This window comes from Giraffa tippelskirchi, chromosome 5 (genome assembly GCF_054371585.1).
Source record: "Giraffa tippelskirchi isolate mGirTip1 chromosome 5, T2T-mGirTip1v1.2.pri, whole genome shotgun sequence".
NCBI lineage: Eukaryota > Metazoa > Chordata > Mammalia > Artiodactyla > Giraffidae > Giraffa > Giraffa tippelskirchi.
The window spans coordinates 153262944-153282882 of NC_137279.1; the positions used below are offsets into that span (position 1 = coordinate 153262944).

The window sequence follows — 19939 nt, forward strand, 5'->3', positions numbered from 1 at the left end:
AAGATGATTTGCTTTAAGGCCACTCAAGAGACAGATGGAGGAGCTGAGAGTGGAATCAAGGGTTCCTGACCTCCGGACTCATGACCCCTCCACTCTGACTCGCTACCCCTTCTATTGGCAAGCCTGAGACTGTTGGTGAGTACAGGCGCCATATTGCATAGTTGGGTCCTCAGTCACCGTTCTGGCCCAGAGTTGCAAAGCAGCCTCTGTAATTGTGCGGCTGTGGTATGCTCTGATGTGGAACATCAATAGTGGGCATGAGGTTGGTAATTTGGGGAGGGTGGAGATCCAGAATTCTTTCTCCAGAGCCGACAGGCTCTGAGTCAGAAGGGAACAAGCTCCGAAACAAAAAGAACCTTGGCCTGAGGAGCCAGCTGGGTCTTTTCAGATAAACTTATTTTTCCCTCTAGTGTTTATTTGGGTGGGTGAGAAGGGGGAATCTATCATCTATTGGGCCATACCATGAGTCAGGAGCTCTACAACGAGTGTCACATTTATTCCTTATAACTCCCCATTCTGATGAGGGTGCTAAAGCTCAAGAGAGGTTAAGAAATGAACTCGTCTCCATAGTAATGTGAGATTTTAGTGCGCCCCCTGGTGGATATGAGAGATGAAGGCGATACTCATATTGAGCCTGGGGTCCCTGTGAACATCACAAAGACAGGGTACTTCTTGTCCCTTCTTGGACAGTGCTAAGAGCAGATTTCAGCCAGTGATATTACTGTCGTCACCTTCTTCTACTGGTAAGAATACACTAAAAATAAAAGGTTGTCCACTGCTTCTCTCCCTTCCGTTTTCTTTCTGCTCTGTCCTGTGGAAAATGACTTAAACTTAGTGAACTTAGCCTTTTTGACTTTGGTTTGTCCAAGAAGCAAGGAGTGAACAGCCTCCTTATAAACCATTATAATAATTCTGCTGCCTGAAAAGGCTTTCAGAATCAAAAATAACTTGGTGAATGCAATCCAAGAAAGCACAAAGTCTGACGCATTTCAGAATGCACTGCCCCGTTTCTGTTTTGAAGTGTACTATAGGAAAGGTGTTTCTGTGGATTGATAAAGCATTTCCTCTTAGGACTTAAAAAAAACTACTATACTGACAATAAAGTAATATTTTACTTCTGAATTTCTCTTGAGGCAAAAAATAACTTTTAAAAAACTGTTAGAGTTTAGCCTATATCAGAGAAGAGAGCCTGTAATCAAGACCCCTTGGAATGCTGGGGAGTTTGAACACTTACTAATCACAGCTTTATCTGTGAAGATTTTTTTTTCCTTTTGGGTTCCGGAACACTGCTGACTTGGTTCTTGTTATTAGGACAGATCTTTGACTTTTCTGTTCCACCACTTAGCAGCTGTGTGACCTTGGGCAAGCTATTTCAACTCTCTGAGCCTCAGTTTCCTCACATGTAAAATGAGGATAATTCTTTGTGCAGCACAGGTATATTGGAGGATTCAATGACCTAAGGGAAGCAGACTGTTTCAAAAGAGTGTTTGGTGCATGACAGATGTGAAGACACTTGGTGGGTACTCTTTACTCACTCTAATATAAAAATCATCACGATTGGCACTTTACCCTTATGGCTCTTCTATGCTACTGCTGCTAAGTTGCTTCAGTCGCGTCCGACTCTTAGCGACCTCATGTACTGCAGCCTACCAGGCTCCTCCATCCATGGGATTTTCCAGGCAAGAGTACTGGGGTGGGGTGCCATTGCCTTCTCCAGGCTCTTCTATGAATCCTCTATTATTCTTAACCTGGCTTATACCACAGCTCTCTGTGGAAGTCTCACCAATATCATACAGCTGATTACAAAGTATATACACCATTTGTGGGTTTAAGCCTGAATACCTCGACTTTTCAACTTACGGCTGCTTTCAGCAACCCTAGTTCAAAGTAAAGACAGTCTTCACCTGGAAGTTTTAAAAATCACTGTACTGGAAATTTCTATCTGTAGATCTATTTTCCCCATTAGCCTGTCAGTTCATTTTTGCATCCTCAGTGTCACGCACAGTGTTTGCTTCCTAACAATGACCTTGCAAACACTTTTCACAATTCTCTCTTTAGTTTTCATATCAATCTCATGTAGTATATGCTATTATTTTCTACATTGTGCTTATAAGGCACAGAGAGGTTAAGCACCATGCTCAAGGACACATAGCCAGCAAGTGGCAAAGCTGGAACTTGAACCCAGGTAGCACAGCTGGTCTACCTGGAGGATGAAGTCTTAAACTGCTGTCATGCTGGCACTTAGTAGACATTCCCCAGGTGTTCTGTTATTCTGAACTGATTTACCTTCTGGCAGTTACCCTGGCATAATGATTTCTATCTTGTTTTACAACTGGAAAACAGCAAAATAATGGAAACTTTTTAAGAGCAAGCTTTAACTCCCCTTGCATCTGTGTTTTCTATCTTTTGTTAATTCTCTGCTACTTTTATCTTTGTTACTGACCACATTCTGCTATCCAACCCAAATTCCCTGCATTGCAGCTGGTATAGCACGTGTGACCAGCAAGCAAGGGAAAGCAACCTGTTCTGTCTGAAAGTATCTGCAGCAATTCTGTGCCAGCCTGTGTTAGGACAGGGCTAGGAAAGGGAAGGAGAGAGAGTTGAATACCGCAACAAAACTAATCTTCCTATCTGCCGCTTTTGTATGTAAATATTGATTCTGAAGTTGCATACCTCCTATAATTATATAAGGCTCCCGGCAGCCAATCTTCCCTGGGGATTTACAATAGACCTTTGTCCTCCATCAATATAAACCAGGTTACAAACAATACTTTCTACTTTTATTGAATCCCTTTCATATGAGGAGGCCAAAGAATTCATGGCTTCAGTGCAATGTGATACAGACTGGAACACTCTTCATTCACCAAAGACAAAGACAGGGAGAAAGAAACCAAGTGAATGCACTGAACAAGCCGCTTCTGGTCTCAGCTGTCTTTCTGACGCTGTGCTGTTAACTAGTGTGGGGCTAGCTCTTTTCTCTTTCTCCTTGTCTTCTATGATTTGAGGGTAGCTATTTATCAAAATGAATTACTTCTTTTAACAAGTGAATACGAAGTATTCAATCTTTTCCCCGCTTTCGGAAACAAGCACTTCCCCATCTCTCCTGTCCTGCTTGTCAAGGCTTAGGAACCTTGCTCACTACAGGAGGGAGCCATGTAGCCTTTGAAATGGGGCTATCCTGACCTAGGATGGGGTGCCATCTGGAGGGTGAGCTCTTGGCCTCTGTGCCATACTGGCACTTAATAGACACGTGCTCAGTCGCTTCAGTCGTGTCTGACTCTGTGTGACCCTATGGACTCTAGCCCGCCAGGCTCCTCTGTCCCTGGGATTCTCCAGGCAAGAATACTGGAGTGAGTTGCCATGTCCTTCTCCCGGGGATCTTCCCAACCCGGGGATCAAACCCGAGTCTCCTGCATTGGCAGGTGGATTCTTTACCACTGAGACATCAGAGAAGCCCCAAGATAGCTCATTAGTAATTTTTAAATTGATTACATGTTGAGATGATAACATTCCCAATAAACCTGTGTTAAGTAATATGTATTATTAAAAGTAAGTCCATCTGTTTTTCTTAATGTCCTAAAATGTGGCTACAAGAAAGTTTGAAATTACACATATGGCTTGCATCTGTGGCTTGCTTTATACTGGGTTGGCCAAAAAGTTTGCTCAGGTTTTTGTGCCCTCTTACGCTGAATGAACCTTTTGGCCAACCCAGTATTTCTATGGGATAGCACTTCACTAATGTGATTCTTTACATGCCAAAGCCATGTCCCCCTGAGGTCTTCCTGGCAAATGTTCTCCCACCCTTGTCCTGACTAATTTGTTCTTCTGGGGAGCTCCAATATTACCTTCTTTTATTTTTTTAAGTCAGAAAACTGTAATAACACCTGGACAGAATCAATATAAACAATTTAAGGGGAAGTTTATACATGATATTTTCTAAAGCTTTTAAATATTCGGAAAGATTTTATCCTTAAAACTCAGTTTAAACAAACAAACAAAAAAACTCAGTTTAAACAAACAAAAACTTCACCCTATTTAATTCTCAGCAACTAGACTGCTGACTCATTTTACCCACACCTCCAAATCCTTTCAACCAGTTAAGAAACTAACAAGCAGATGCTCCCATGGATTCTGACTGTAGGCCTATCTTTCCATGTGTAGGCCCTCCTGTCCCTTACGTCTTCCTCACTCTCTTTCTCTATAACTGCAGTGACTCACTGCCTGAGCTTCACTTTGTTCTATGGTTCACAAAGTTAGTCAGCTGCACAGAGAATGGGAGGTGCTGAAACTGCCAGTATTACCTTCTGAAAGGTCCTCTCTGACTCCTCACCCCTCCCCTCCCTGGTCATAGTCCCCTCAGCTGAACCTTGAACTCCTTAACACCTGAAGACCCTCACCATCCCCTCTGCATTTCTGTCCTCCTCTGCTGTACTGTGAGCTCAAGGACACGGAGCCTGCACCTGGCTTGTTCACGTCCATGTCCCTGCATACAACATGGGCTCTAGGCCTCAAGAGGGGCTTTAATGTACTTGTTTGCTTGGATGAACAAATGAGGGAGTGAGCGAATGAAGAAGAGAATTCAGCTCCATCTGCACACAGACATTTCTCTTCTAGACCCATGGCCTAAACCTAAACTTCAGAAAGTTTATGATTAGCCATGCTTCAGACAGTGAGAGGGCTCTGAAGGAATTGACAGAGGACACTGGAAGGGGTAATGTGGCTTTAACCCACTGTCATATCTTTTCATACATCATCCATATATATATTCAAAGTGATTTTCTTCTTAAAGGATGGAAGCTGAATTAACTGAAGGAAAAGTGTACTGGAATCACAGATGGAAATAACTGGTCGAAGCAAAGGAAATGATGTGGAAGTTTGTGCAGAAGAGGATGTTAGAGAGAATGTGAGGGAAAGAATTGGTGACCCCTTGTGAAGGGCTCTCATCCAACACTGGGGCTGTAGGTGACAGAGCAACATTTTCTACCACCGCATTTACTGCTTTGACAACACCCAGGTGTTTTTGCTTTATTCATAGATTAGGCTCAACTTTTTGGCTTCAACATGGAAAGTACTTTTTCTCTTAAAAGCAACTATGGGGACTTCCTTGGTGGTCCAGTGGTTAGGACTCCGTGCTTTCACTGCAGGTTCAATCCCTGGTCGAGGAGCTAATATCTCACAAGCCATGTGGTATGACCAAAAATTAAAAAACAAAAACAAAAACAAAAAACAACTATGGCAAAAAACAGTACAGAATACTTTTGAGGAAATGAAGCTTTTAGGAGAAACCAAGGTGTGGGAAAATGAGGAACTATGTAGGAACCAGAACAACAGCAGTCTCCTCTACCCTCAACACACTCACACTCACATTCATAAATAGACACACATGTAGATGCTCACATTCACACCCACCCCCCCACACTCACAGACCCACACATATTCATCCACACTTATACCCACATACACCCCACACACCCATCTTCCACACACGCCTTTACACTCACTCACTGCAATGGTGATTCACACACTGGAATTTCACACCTAATGTGATGGTGTCAGGAGGTGGGGCCTCTGTGAGTTGATTAGGTCATAAGGGTGGAGCATGCATGGATGGGAATGGCATTCTCTAAGGACCCGGGCAGCTGTCTAGCCCCTTCCACCATGTCACCATGTGAGGACACAAGAGAAGTCTGCGACCCAGAAGCCTGCGACCCAGGCCCCCAGAAGAGGGCCCTTATCTAATCATGATGGCAGCCGGATCTCAGACTTCCAGCATCCACAACTGTGAGAAATTGATCTCTGCTATTTACAAGCCCCCAAACTATGGTATTTTATTAGCTGTGACTAAGACACTCACATACATGCACAGCATACATGCCTGCACACTCACACACGTACTCATATCTACATACCCACACAATCAGATCCCTCCCACGAATACAAAATTCACATGCATTCATACACATGTGCACTCACACACACAACACACATGCACACACACCACTCCAGACACTCACACATCCTCACCACGGACCCGTCCCCACTCCCTCCCCCCCAATTCCCCACCCCCGGCCCTCCACACACAGCTGGGCTGTACCCATTCAGCATCAAGTTGTTCTCCTCTAGTGTAAACATACTAGAGAAATGAAAGGTCATCTCATTTCCCCAGCCACAAGAGAAACGTGCTCTCTCTGTGTTCACAGGCTGACGGGGTTTTACTTAGGGCTTCCTTTGGTGCTGAAGCCCTGAATTCCCCTCTGCAGTGGCGGGGTGTCCCTTTCATTGGGTTTCCCAGTATTGATCAAAGTTAGAAAAGAAAAAGCACCCACCACACGCATGTCTTCACTTCCCTTCCCCAGTGAGGTCTGACTGGGCCCCACCGCAAAGCATCTGATCGGCTGCAGGCTGCTCTGAGGTTTTGATGAGTTCCTCCTGTCACAGCACTGCCCCGTCAGCTCCCAGTCCCGCCTGAGGGCGGCAAGAGGAATCCGCAGTAGAAGGAATGGGAGAGGAGGGGTTCCAAACAGAAGGGCAGTATTCCACCCAGGAAGGGCTCCCAGTAGCAGGCACCACATTACAGAAATCCTTGTGGAAAATCACTTCCCCTCCCCAGACTGCAGTTTCCGCGATTGTAAAATGATTGCTGGAACTGCATGCTGCTTAAATGCCCTTTGGCTCTAGAGGTCTGGGATTCCTGGTTCTGGGGCCCAGAGCAGAACCACTCATCTCAGTAACTCTAGTCAGGGTTTAATTGCCACTTCCTGTGTAGGGCCGTTGAAGAAATCCAGGATTCAACAGAAAAGGACTAAGTCCTGTGTGTGCATGTGCTAAGTCACTTCAGTTGTGTCTGACTCTGTGTGACACTATGGGCTGTAGCCTGCTGGGCTCCTCTGTCCATGGAACTCTCCAGGCAAGAAAATTGGAATGGGTTGCCATTTCCTTCTCCAGGGGAATCTTCCCAACCCAGGGATCAGACCCCAGATCTCTTATGTCTCCTGCATTGGCAGGAGGGTTCTTTACCACTAGCGCCACCTGGGAAGGACCAGAAACTAGGTCCTGTAACAACCCTGTAAAACAGAAGGCTGGCTCCAACTCTCCTTTTTCAGGCTGGACAATCGCTGAAGGTTTTGAAGGTGCCCTGTCATGACCACCATCTAGCACAAGGTTATAGAAGCTTCTAGTTTTTACATTTTTGGTTTCTTATTCAAATCAGTTCCGGTCCAACGGATCCTTCTTGGGCCCACAATTCTGGCTCCACAAAAGTAAACCTTTTCTAATTTATAGGCAAGAGATGCCATCAAGGTGGGCTGTCTCCAAAGCAGTTCTTCCTGTCCCAGAAGGTCCCAGCAGAGACATCTGTCTGTCCTGGCTGGACTAGGAGCAATGTTCACGAGAGATAGGGTGGACCAGAAGAGTTCTAAAGCCCTTTTGAATTTCAAGGCTTCATTTTAGAACCTAAAGCTTTGTGAGAAACAGGGACAAGATCAAGATGAGTAGCAGAGAGTAATCCACATATGGAAGTTTGCTAAATGTTACCTGTTGGCTAACAAGTCATTATTTTGACTTTGCTCCAAGGCTGGTTTCAGAGTGCCCTGCTTACACCTGTTCTAAATGCTCTTTGTGACAGAAAGAAACACAGGTCTAGCATTGGGTATGTTGCTTACACTGTTATGATAAAAATCATGTTGCAGCACCATCTAATTTTTCCTTGGCAGCCCCAGTGATTTTTCTGGGTTTGCACCTTTTCATTTACTTGTGCCTCCACCCCTGCCTTGAATTCTGCAGGTACGTTGATCATTACCCTCATTCTACCGAGAGAAACCCCAGAGTAGAGAGAAATGAAATGGGACCAGAACAGCATATTTTCAGATAACTGTAAAGGACATTTTTGAAGGAGGGATCTTTACGGGAGGAAGAATTTGCATTTTAACCAGTTGCTTACTTGTGAAAATGAAAACCAACAGCCAGGAATTGAGCTAGGTTCTTCTATACTATTTACAAATTACGGTTGCTCTAAATGCCTTGCTTTAAGAATAATCTTGCTATTAAAAATTCATTATTTTAAGATAAATTTTAAGCTGCAGTTTTAGTTTCAAAGTGAAGAACTTGATTATGACTCACCAAGCTATTTACAGTAGCCTCCTTTTATACCAGAGATTTTATGTGTGAGAGAGAGAAAGGGAAAGAGGGAGAAAGAGCTCATTTCTTAAAATTGAAGAAGACTGTAATTATCAAAATCTATCATGCTAACCCCATCAGAGGACTTTATTACTCTGACTTCTGGTTTCATGCTTGTCAGCTGCATAATTCCAAAACTGTTTATTTACCCTTAACTGGAAGACATGTCGTAAAAAGGACGTAGGTTTTGAGAAATAAAACCTCTTCTTATAAACATACCAATCAGCTCAATTCAAACAGTATACATGTATATGTATATATATATATATGTATATATATATATATATATATTGGGGGGGGCAAAAATGAGTCATACTGCAGCAGAAAGAGCTCTGGATGGGGTTTCAGTCCCAGCTCTGCACTTAGTAGGTGGTTGACTTTGGGAAAAACCTCCTTTTTTGGACTCTCAGTTTTTTTCATGTGTTAGTGGGGTTACTAGTATGTATCTCTTAGGGTTTTTGTAAGGGTTAAGTGAAATGATAATGCTAGCTTTCATCACTTTGTGAAACTTTTACATTCTGTCATAACATTAGGCCTCATTGTTTCCCGGAAGATTGTTCTGTTTACCACTATTTTACTACTATTCCTGAGGAAAGGCTGTTTTCTATTTCTATTCCTCTTATTTTCTACTATTATTAGTATTCCTGAGGTAGAGGAGCTTACTTTCCACCCGCTCGCTTTCCAATGACCATAGAAAACATATTCCTAAATATCAATATCCACAGCTTTACTCTCTCCTAAAATGAAAAGGTGAGGCAGTCACTGCTGGGCATATTGTATCTGTGGGCTGGGAAGAGTGGCAGAGAGGAGAATAGAATCAGAAGAGAAGGTGTGGTGAATGGGGTCAGAGGGTGGGCACACTTCGGAAGGGAAGAGACTTTGATCTGACTGGAAGTGGATGAGGGAAAGATATGATTGTGTGGAGGCAAGAAGTCCGAGTCCTCACCCTTGTGCTGGAAAAGTAAATGACATAGAGCCAACCATCATGAGGATCTAGCTGAGAAAATGAGTTCCAATACAGTCTCTGAAGCCTCATATCAAAGCAACTATGGAACAAGTTCTTTGGCCTTGAAACTTACTGTTCAAATATGTAATTCTCTTCATATGTCAATTATATCTCAATTAAAAAAACTAAATATATAATTCTCCTGAATTTTAAGTGGACACGGCAAACTTACCTTCCAGAAAAGAGAAATCTGTTGTCTATTGTAGTCAATGTGCTGTCTCATGTACCAGACATCTAACATCCCAGTAGGCTCTGTTTTGAAGGGAAAAAAATCCACAGCTTCATATATATATACATATATACAAATACACAATGTAAAAACTTCAAGTCAATTGGTTATTGATTAAATGATTCTGGGAGAGTAGAATTATAGGAAAATCTCAATTTTGTGTCCCAGTATTTTCCTTTTTCTTTTGTTAAATAATGAACATGCTTGACCACAGAAGTCAGAAAAAACAAAGTGCTGTAGTCCATGGAGTCACAAAGAGTCAGACACGACAGTGTGACTGAACAACAACCTTAAAAACAAACTTTTAAAAGTGACAAGGGGACATTACATTCTGAACTTACTCTTAAACGTGTATTAGTAAAATAAATCATAGAAAGTATACATGGTTAATTCTTTTTTATTGGAATGAATAAAGAATTCTCAACAGAAAAATAGACATAAATCATGAGGAAAACATTTTTCAATCCTATAAAATACAAAACACAAAGGCTGAACTTTGTGTTCACCTCCATTCCTGAATTTATGTTGGAGTATAATTATTTGGTTTTATGACCATTAGACAATAATCTGTTTCTAAGGACATCTATCTCATTCATCTAAGTATTCCTCATACCCAGTGCAGTGCTTAGAATGTAACAGGCTCCCAGTTACTCTTTGTTAAATGATGAATAAGCAAATGACCAAACCAGGCAATATCATCTACTTGATGCTGAAACACAAGCTGAACTAGTAGAAGAAATAACCACCAATCCATGAAACAATGGTCAAATATGACCTAATTCAATTTGAGAAAGTCAACTGAACATATTTTTTGAAAAGAAACTGAATCATCAACTCCTGTGTCTAAGTGTGTGTATGTATGTGTATTATGAGTGGGTGAAGTAGTTTTATTTCTCCCACTATCAGATTTGATTTGATTTACAGCCAGGGGCAGAATCAATAGAAGCAATCCCTGGATTGTGCCAGGGATTCAATTGCACCAACCTAACTTGTATAACAGTGACCCTCATAGTATATTAGGGTGAAGCTATCTTGAGGTTCCTTCTTGAGCAGCAAGTTCCATTTAACCAGCTGGAAATTTCCAGAAAGCTGCCACCTGGATGGCAGAAGACAAGTAGTCAGGAAGGAGAGAAGAGAAAGAAGGACAGGGAGGGGGCACAGGTCCCAGCATATACTACCGGCAGGTCCCACGTGGGCCCATTCAGTGACATCTCACCTCCTCCTCAGCCCCATGACACACTAGCTTTGGTGCAGTGGTTAAACTGTGAGTGCCAGAGCCAGGCCCTCTATGGGCAATCCAGGCTCTGTGATCCTAAACAATGCTAGTTTAGTTCAGTTGCTCAGTCATGTCCGACTCTTTGCAACCCCATGAATCGCAGCACGCCAGGCCTCGCTGTACATCACCAACTGCCGGAGTCGACCCAAGCCCATGTCCATCGAGTTGGTGATGCCATCCAGCCATCTCATCCTCTGTCGTCCCCTTCTCCTCCTGCTCCCAATCCTTCCCAGCACTAGGGTCTTTCCCAGTGAGTCAGCTCTTCGCATGAGGTGGCCAAAGTATTGCAGTTTCAGCTTCAACATCAGTCCTTCCAATGAACATCCAGGACTGATCTCCTTTAGGATGGACGCTTGGATCTCCTTGCAGTCCAAGGGACTCTCAAGAGTCTTCTCCAACACCACAGTTCAAAAGCATCAATTCTTTGGCGCTCAGCTTTCTTCACCATCCAACTCTCACATCCATTATGACCACTGGAAAAACCATAGCCTTGACTAGACGGACCTTTGTTGGAAAAGTAATGTCTCTGCTTTTAAATATGCTATCTAGGTTGGTCATAACTTTCCTTCCAAGGAGTAAGAGTCTTTTAATTTCATGGCTGCAATCACCATCTGCAGTGATTTTGGTGCCCCCAAAAATAAAGTCTGACACTGTTTCCCCATCTATTTCCCATGAAGTGATGGGACCAGATGCCATGATCCTTGTTTTCTGAATGTTGAGCTTTAAGCCAACTTTTTCACTCTCCTCTTTCACTTTCATCAAGAGGCTCTTTAGTTCTTCTTCACTTTCTGCCATAAGGGTGGTGTCATCTGCATGTCTGAGGTTATTGATATTTCTCCTGACAATCTTGATTCCAGCTTGTGCTTCCTGCAGCCCAGCGTTTCTCATGATGTACTCTGCATAGAAGTTAAATAAGCAGGGTGACAATATACAGCCTTGACGTACTCCTTTTCCTATTTGGAACCAGTCTGTTGTCTCATGTCCAGTTCTAACTGTTGCTTCCTGACCTGCATACAGGTTTCTCAAGAGACGGGTCAGATGATCTGGTATTCCCATCTCTTTCAGAATTTTCCACAGTTTATTGTGATCCACACAGTCAAAGGGCATTAGAGGGCAGACACACTGAAACTATAATCACAGAAAATTAGCCAATCTGGACCAGAGCCTTGTCTAACTCAATGAAACTAAGCCATGCCGTGTGGGGCCACCCAAGACAGACGGGTAATGGTGGAGAGGTCTGACAGAATGTGGTCCACTGGAGAAGGGAATGGCAAACCACTTCAGTATTCTTGCCTTGAGAACCCCATGAACAGTATGAAAAGGCAAAAAGACAGGACACTGAGTGATGAACTCCCCAGGTCGGTAGGTACCCCATATGCTACTGGAGATCAGTGGAGAAATAACTCCAGAAAGAATGATGGGATGGAGCCAAAGCAAAAACGATACCCAGCTGTGGATGTGACTGGTGATAGAAGCAAGGTCCGATGCTGTAAAGAGCAATATTGCATAGGAACCTGGAATGTTAGGTCCACGAATCAAGGCAAATTGGAAGTGGTCAAACAGGAGATGGCAAGAGTGATGGTCGACATTCTAGGAATCAGCGAACTAAGATGGACTGGAATGGGTGAATTTAACTCAGATGACCGTTATATCTACTCCTGTGGGCAGGAATCCCTTAGAAGAAATGGAGTGGCCATCATGGTCAACAAAAGAGTCCAAAATGCAGTACTTGGATGCAATCTCAAAAATGACAGAATGATGTCTGTTCGTTTCCAAGGGAAACCATTCAATATCATGGTAATCCAAGTCTATGCCCCAACCAGTAACGCTGAAGAAGCCGAACTTGAACTGTTCTATGAAGACCTACAAGACCTTTTAGAACTAACACCCAAAAAAGATGTCCTTTTCATATAGGGGACTGGAATGCAAAAGTAGGAAGTCAGGAAACACCTAGAGTAACAGGAAAATTTGGACTTGGAGTACAGAATGAGGCAGGGCAAAGGCTAATAGAGTTTTGCCAAGAGAATGCACTGGTCATAGCAAACACCCTCTTCCAACAACACAAGAGAAGACTCTACACATGGACATCACCAGATGATCAACACTGAAATCAGATTGATTATATTCTTTGCAGCCAAAGATGGAGAAGCTCTATATAGTCAGCAAAAACAAGACCGGGAACTGACTGTGGCTCAGATCATGAACTCCTTGTTGCCAAATTGAGACTTAAATTGAAGAAAGTAGGGAAATCCACTAGACCATTCAGGTATGACCTAAATCAAATCCCTTATGATTATACAGGGGAAGTGACAAATAGATTTAAGGGATTAGATCTGATAGACAGAGTGCCTGATGAACTATGGACGGAGGTTCGTGACATTGTACAGGAGACAGGGATTAAGACCATTCCCATGGAAAAGAAATACAAAAAAGCAAAATGGCTGTCTGAGGAGGCCTTACAAATAGCTGTGAAAAGAAGAGAAGCAAAAAGCAAAGGAAAAAAGGAAAGATATTTCCATCTGAACGCAGAGTTCCAAAGAATAGCAAGGAGAGATAAGAAAGCCTTCCTCAGTGTCAATGCAAAGAAATAGAGGAAAACAACAGAATGGGAAAGACTAGAGATCTCTTCAAGAAAATTAGAGCTACCAAGGGAACATTTCATGGAAAGATGGGCTCAATAAAGGACAGAAATGGTATGGACCTAACAGAAGCAGAAGATATTAAGAAGAGGTGGCAAGAATACACAGAAGAACTGTACAAAAAACATCTTCATGACCCAGATAATCAAGATGATGTGATCTCTCACCTAGAGCCAGACATCCTGGAATGTGAAGTCAAGTGGGCCTTAGAAAGCATCACTATGAACAAAGCTAGTGGAGGTGATGGAATTCCAGTTGAGCTATTTCAAATCCTCAAAGATGATGCTGTGAAAGTGCTGCACTCAATATGCCAGCAAATCTGGAAAACTCAGCAGTGGCCACAGGACTGGAAAAGGTCAGTTTTCATTCCAATCCCAAAGAAAGGCAATGCCAAAGAATGCTCGAACTACCGCACAATTGCACTCATCTCACACGCTAGTTAAGTAATGCTTAAAATTCTCCAAGCCAGGCTTCAGCAATATGTGAACCGTGAACTTCCAGATGTTCAAGCTGGTTTTAGAAAAGGCAGAGGAACCAGAGATCAAATTGCCAATATCCGCTGGATCATCGAAAAAGCAAGAGAGTTCCAGAAAAACATCTATTTCTGCTTTATTGACTATGCCAAAGCCTTTGACTGTGTGGATCACAATAAACTGTGGAACAATGCTAACCATGTCCTTAAGCCAGGTTCCTCATCTGTCAAATGAGGATCATAATTCTACACATCAGATGGGGCTTTTGTGTGAATTTAAATGAACTTAAGAGTGCTTACACATGTTAAGCACTCAGTAAATTTAGCTGCTGTTGTTTTCTTCACTTGAAAACTGGAGTTCAAAGAAGTTAAGGAATTTGTTCAAAGTTCCAGAACTAATTAGTGGAGAAGCCAGGCTTTGAACACAGCTCTGTTTGGTCTATGATCTTTGCACTGCATCATGCAGTTGCCTGGCTCTGCGAAGGCTTACAACGTCTCTGTAAAACTTACGTCCTCCACTGGGTGTGCCTCTTTCATGTTCTAGTCTTTTCCTTTGTTACTTCCTTTTCCTGCCTCTCTCACCTTCATCTCTTTTAATTTCTAAACATTCACTTCTTCCCCTTCTCTTCCGACCAGTGGTAGTATTCACCCTTAATGGTAAAAAATGTGTACAGAAGACATTCTAAAAGTGCTCTCTATCCTTCAGGATTACAAGGACCCAGGAATCAAGCTCAGAACTTTTTTCCTGCTAGTCCATATGTAAAAAGGAAAAAAGTACAGGCAACAGAAAGGAAGGGGGCCTGGTGTTTATTGACCACCTACCATGTGTCAAGTAATCTTTGGACACTTTATATCCATGCTCTCACTTAATCCTCACACAATGCAGAAGGAGCATATGATTAGGCCTGTTTTGCAACTGAGGACAAGGAGGCTGACAAAGGTCAAATGATTTACAAAAACTGCAGAGATGGTAATGCCAAAGCTGAGAGCTGGGCCCAAGTTTTGCTGTCTCCAAAGACCCTGCTCGTCCGTTACCGTTCACCATGTTGAGCAAAGATCTGAACACTTCACAAGCTAGATGATCCAAACATTGACTACATAATCAGGATTTGGAGACTACGGCGTGCTCAGTGTCAAGGCCAGTTGACATTTTCCATGGTGCTACATGTCTTCAGTTAATTACATATAGGTAAGAAATTTAAAGGGAACACTCACCTCTCATTGCCACTCATTGCCTCTACAACCTACCAGATTATTTCAGAGCTAAGAATCAAATTCAAGAGTCATATTTTCTTCAAAAGATAAATTACAAGTGAAACTGAAATTTTAATGGTGCCCACCTGCAGTATAAGCCTCTATGGGAGAGAAATCATTAGCCAAATCTGTATGGGTTTCAAAGTGTAAAACTTCATGACTAGAAATGTCAAACTACTGCTGCATAAAGCAATACAAGGGCTAATAGTACAGAAAATCTTTGACATTCAACTGTCAAAATCACTTGGGAGTCCTAATCTCAGTGTTATCAAAAAGTCAGATAAAAGTATCATAGGCAGGTGAGAAAAGGAAAGACAAAGGCCATATGTCCCAAGCGACACACACAAAAAGGATTACAAATGAGAAAAAATATGAATATTGAGCAAGGGAAATCATTTCTCCTGAGATGAATGTACTATCAATGTGAAGGAAAAAACTGGGTTAAAGAGGAAGGAGTCACCAATATAAAAAAAGAAGACATCCTAAATTAAGCAGAAGATCAGCCTAACTGCCCTCAAAGGGTTCTTTCAACTCTGGTGGTGGCGGTTTAGTCGTTAAGTCATGTCTGACTCTTGCGACCGCATGGACTGTAGCCCACCAGGCTCCTCTGTCCATGGGATTCTCCTGGCAAGAATACTGGAATGGGCTACCATTTCCTTCTTCAGGGGATCTTTCCCTCCCAGGAATCAAGCCCGGGTCTCCTGCATTGCAGGCAGATTCTTTACTGACTGAGTTACAAGGGAATCCCAAGATTTGAAGATTCTATGAAACAGGACGTGTGGTAAGTAAATCAGGGCTAAGACGTGTACTGCTTCTGAGATTAGCATCCATCTTGGAAGCCAAGGCAAGTGTAAGGGTGTGGATGAGAGCAACTGAATTACAAGTAGACAGCAATCCCTCCACAGAGGTTTTAGCAGGCAGTGGAGTAGAGTAGAAAGATCTCTAAGAACAGTGAAAATGGAGAATTTAACACAAAGTGAATATGAAAAAGGAGTACCTTGAGAGACTTCAGGTAGTGGACTAAATTGAACCCATGAGAATATTTTGGTCCAAGTCATGCTTCAAGCAGGGAGAAACTGAGCTAAGTAAGTCATCCACCACCTTGGTTCCTCAATGTCCACTCTTTGGACTGTGATACACTTCTCTAAAATCTAGTTTCAAATAACTCAAATAGATTCACAGGTTGACAAACACCTACATGATTAAACAAGTTTCTCAGTGGTAGACTCTTGCCTTCATACGTTACCACCTGCTATGTGTCCACGGGAAGCTCTACACAGACTCCCCCACCCCTCCTCTTCTTTGATCACTTTCAACCCTTCATTCGCTCTCTCTTTTCACTCCTTTCTGTCACTATTTTTGGTGGCTCATCATCCACAGGGGTTGCTCCTTCCCAAAGGCTGGTGCTGTAAGTCCCTCTACCTGCTCACTTCAAATGATCTGATTCTCTCAACTCATGTCTTTGCCTCACACTTCACTGAGCAAAAGGAAGTGATCAGACAGGGATTCCCTAATATTTCCACCACGAAAACTTTCAAACTTCCCCATCAATCCCCTAACACATCACCTCTACTGATTTTACTGTGGATGAAGCATTCCCTACTTCCATCACAGACCAACCCCTTGAGTTTTAGGTCCCATCCTCTTGCTTCATCAAGTATATCTCTCCCACTATTATCCTATTTCCTATATCATTAATCTCTCTCTCTCTGCTGGGTCCTAAAATCACCTTGTAAATATACTATGTCATCTCTGATCCTAAAAAATATTAAGGAATTTCCTAGCGCTACATCCTACTCCAGCTACTGCCCAACATCTCTGCTCCCCTTCACAGAACTTCTTGAAGAGTTGTGAATTGTCACTGTCTTTATTCCCTCACCTCACATTCACTCTCATTCAATGCCCCCACACCTCGACTCATGCTGCTCCCGGTCAGGAATCAATGCTGCTTTGTCAAATCTGATGATTATTTCTCTATTCTCATTTCACTGGATTTATTGGGAAGATCTGACATAGCTGATGTCAGATGTCATAGATACTCCACCATCTATTTTTTTCTTTTTAAGAAAGATACTCTTTCAACATCCAGATCACAAGTGAAGAGCCTATTTCTTAACAGAAGCAGGGATGTTTCATTTATTCTAAAATCAATGGAGGCATCATGTTAAAGTGCTGATGGGGAAAAAAAGTGAGTTGCAAAAGATTATATACTGCATATAATTTTGATCAAGCTCAAAACAAGCAACACTAATCACTGTTTAGAAATATATAGATTTCTGAAAACTATGAGAAAAGTGTGATGATGACATAAACACACGATCCAGGATAGTGGCTACCTGTGGGGAAGTGTGACAGGGTAAGAATACATCAGTAATTTTACAGCATTTAACTTGAATGATGAGTTTGTAAGTGTTCATTTTGCTGTTATGCTTTGTAATGAGAAAGTAGCTTAAACTAGGACAGTCAGAGTAGCAATGGAAGCAATGAATACATTTTGAATATGTTTAGGAGATTCAATGCTGGTATGAGGGAATGAGAGAAAAGGAAAATCTAAGGATAATTTCTCCATTTTTTGACTTGAATAACTAGGAAGATGGTGGAGTCATTTACCATGAAAGGAAAGACTGAAACAGAGGCATTCTGAAAGCATTTTGCATTGGAGAAAAAACAATCTTTTTAGGCTATGTGAGATTTAGTGTATCTGTTGATATCTAAGTGAAGACATAGAATAGGTGACTGGAATACAAATCTGAAGTACTGGAGAGATTACAGAACAGAAACTATATTCTTTCTTTCTCTTTACCTACCTATCTAGTTTTAGAGCCATGAGATTGAATGAAGTCATCTGGGAAAAGAAGGAGACCAAATACAAAGCCCTATATATTGAGATTAAGAAGAGAAAGATTGCCAGCAAAAAAGACGAGGAAGAACTGGCCAACAGGGTAGAAGAAAAATCAGGAACAAGAGATTTCACAGAACTCAAGAGAAGCAAATACTTCCAGGAGGAAATAGCTCTTTCCTTCTACTGCAGTACCTTGGAGACCGCATGCTCCAGATGGTAGAAGGCCACAAGATTCCGTTTGGGCTTTGCAGCTTATTCTTGGTGCCATCTCTTCCAGGAATTTTCCCTGATGTTCCAAGATAGACTGTAAGCCCCTGAATCTGAGGATCTGACTGGTTATCACTGTGTCTGGGTACCTGGCATAGTTCCTGACATATACACATTCCTCACAGGCCATCCAGAGAAGTGTTTTTTACTCCCCAGTGGCTTCTTTTGGAGGGTTTCATGAAACACATTTCTTCCCATTGGGGTGATTACCATCTTGTCAAATAAGTAAGCTTAGGCATTTACTTCCTCCAGGGTAGGTGGTGAGCTTAGAAGAGGCCACAAGAAGAAGAAAAGAGGGTAGGGATACTCATTGAATCTCAAACATAACATTTTCCCTCTAATGGAAATGTTTGTCTCTAAGTCCCTTTAGAAGGTAAAGAACCATTCATTCTCATTTCCTCAAGTCTTAGGCAAAAAGACACAAGTATGATATTTTCAAGTTTAGCTAATTTAGGAATCAGCAAACTATGGCCCATGGACCAAATCTGACTGGTTCCCTATTCCGTGTTTCGATATAGCCAGTGAACTAATAATAATAGCTTCCACATTTTTAGATGGTTGACAACCAATCAAAAAAAGAATCCTTTTTAGTGACATAAAATTTTTATAAAATTCAAATTTCAGTGTGCAAAAATAAAATTTTGGATACAGCTTTGTCCTATGTATTTCTAGACTGTCAATGGCTGCTTGCATGTGATAACAGCAAATTTTAATAGTTGTAACAAAGATCATAGGTCTGCAAAGCTGAAAATATTTATCATTTTCAGCTTTGGACCTTTATAGAAAATATTTGCTAACTCTTAAGCTAGACTTACCATCTTGTTTGCTAACAGATGGTAAAATAACCTCTAGTATTTAATTATTCACACCTAACCTATCCTAGCAATTGTTTAAAATCACAAGTGAATGAACAATTGTCTAGCTTCTCAGTGGGAAGATGGGTGGCTGCAGCTATGTTTTTTCCCTCTTTGGGGATCTCTCACCAATTACCTATGCCATCACCATGATGGGGAGAACTCCTCCTCTACTGCTCTGGCACTAGTGTGAGTGTTCAACACTTCCTTTATTAACTGTCCACAGTCAAGTTTACCAAGACCAAACATATAAATAACACTTTGAAAAATGATGAAGAATGAATAGGCAGAAGAAACACTTAATTGCTAATACAGCTCTAAGGAACGGTTCATTCACCTTTATTTTGGAGTCTCCTCCTGGGTGCTCAAAATGATGAGGGAGCACTGTACCCCAACACTTGGGCATTTTCTCAGGCATGTGAAGACACTATGCAACCCAAACTCAAGACTGTTTTCCCACTAGAATCAAAATATGACTGCTCTGAAGCAGAATATGACTGCTTGTTTCCCAGTATCAGGCCCACATTTGATGTATACTGATTGCTGGACTGTCTTCCTAAGCATAGGAATGTGATCTGTTTCCTTCCAACCCTTATTTAGTGGTCATTTTTAAAGTGTTCTTCATGGAGGACTGTGACAAGAGTTTAATTTAATGACATGAGGAAGGGCCATATGGAGTAAATAATGCCTTCATTCTCTGCTGATATGCTATAAATAACTGCACCCAAACCACTAAGAGATAACATATTGTGCTGTTTTGAGTAGCCAAGGCTGCAAAGAAAGAGCTCTAACATAATAACATTGCTCAGTTTTAGACAGTAACTGAAAAAAAAAAGCTTACTAGTATTTTTTTTAAATGCCAAGTTGCATTTGCATACACATCCCAAGGGTTAAAAGGAAGAAGTGTTAAAAAAAATTTCACACC

General features: G+C 41.9%; 1 protein-coding gene across 2 annotated transcripts in view; it reads right to left on the minus strand.

The window, feature by feature from the left end:
* Positions 1-19939, minus strand: part of IL12RB2 (interleukin 12 receptor subunit beta 2) — an 83375-nt gene that overhangs the window by 38194 nt on the left and 25242 nt on the right. For both annotated transcript variants that reach the window (XM_081490714.1, XM_081490715.1), the window contains exon 8: positions 9354-9433. In XM_081490714.1, coding sequence (XP_081346840.1) covers positions 9354-9433 — 80 coding nt within the window. The remainder of the gene's footprint in view (positions 1-9353; positions 9434-19939) is intronic.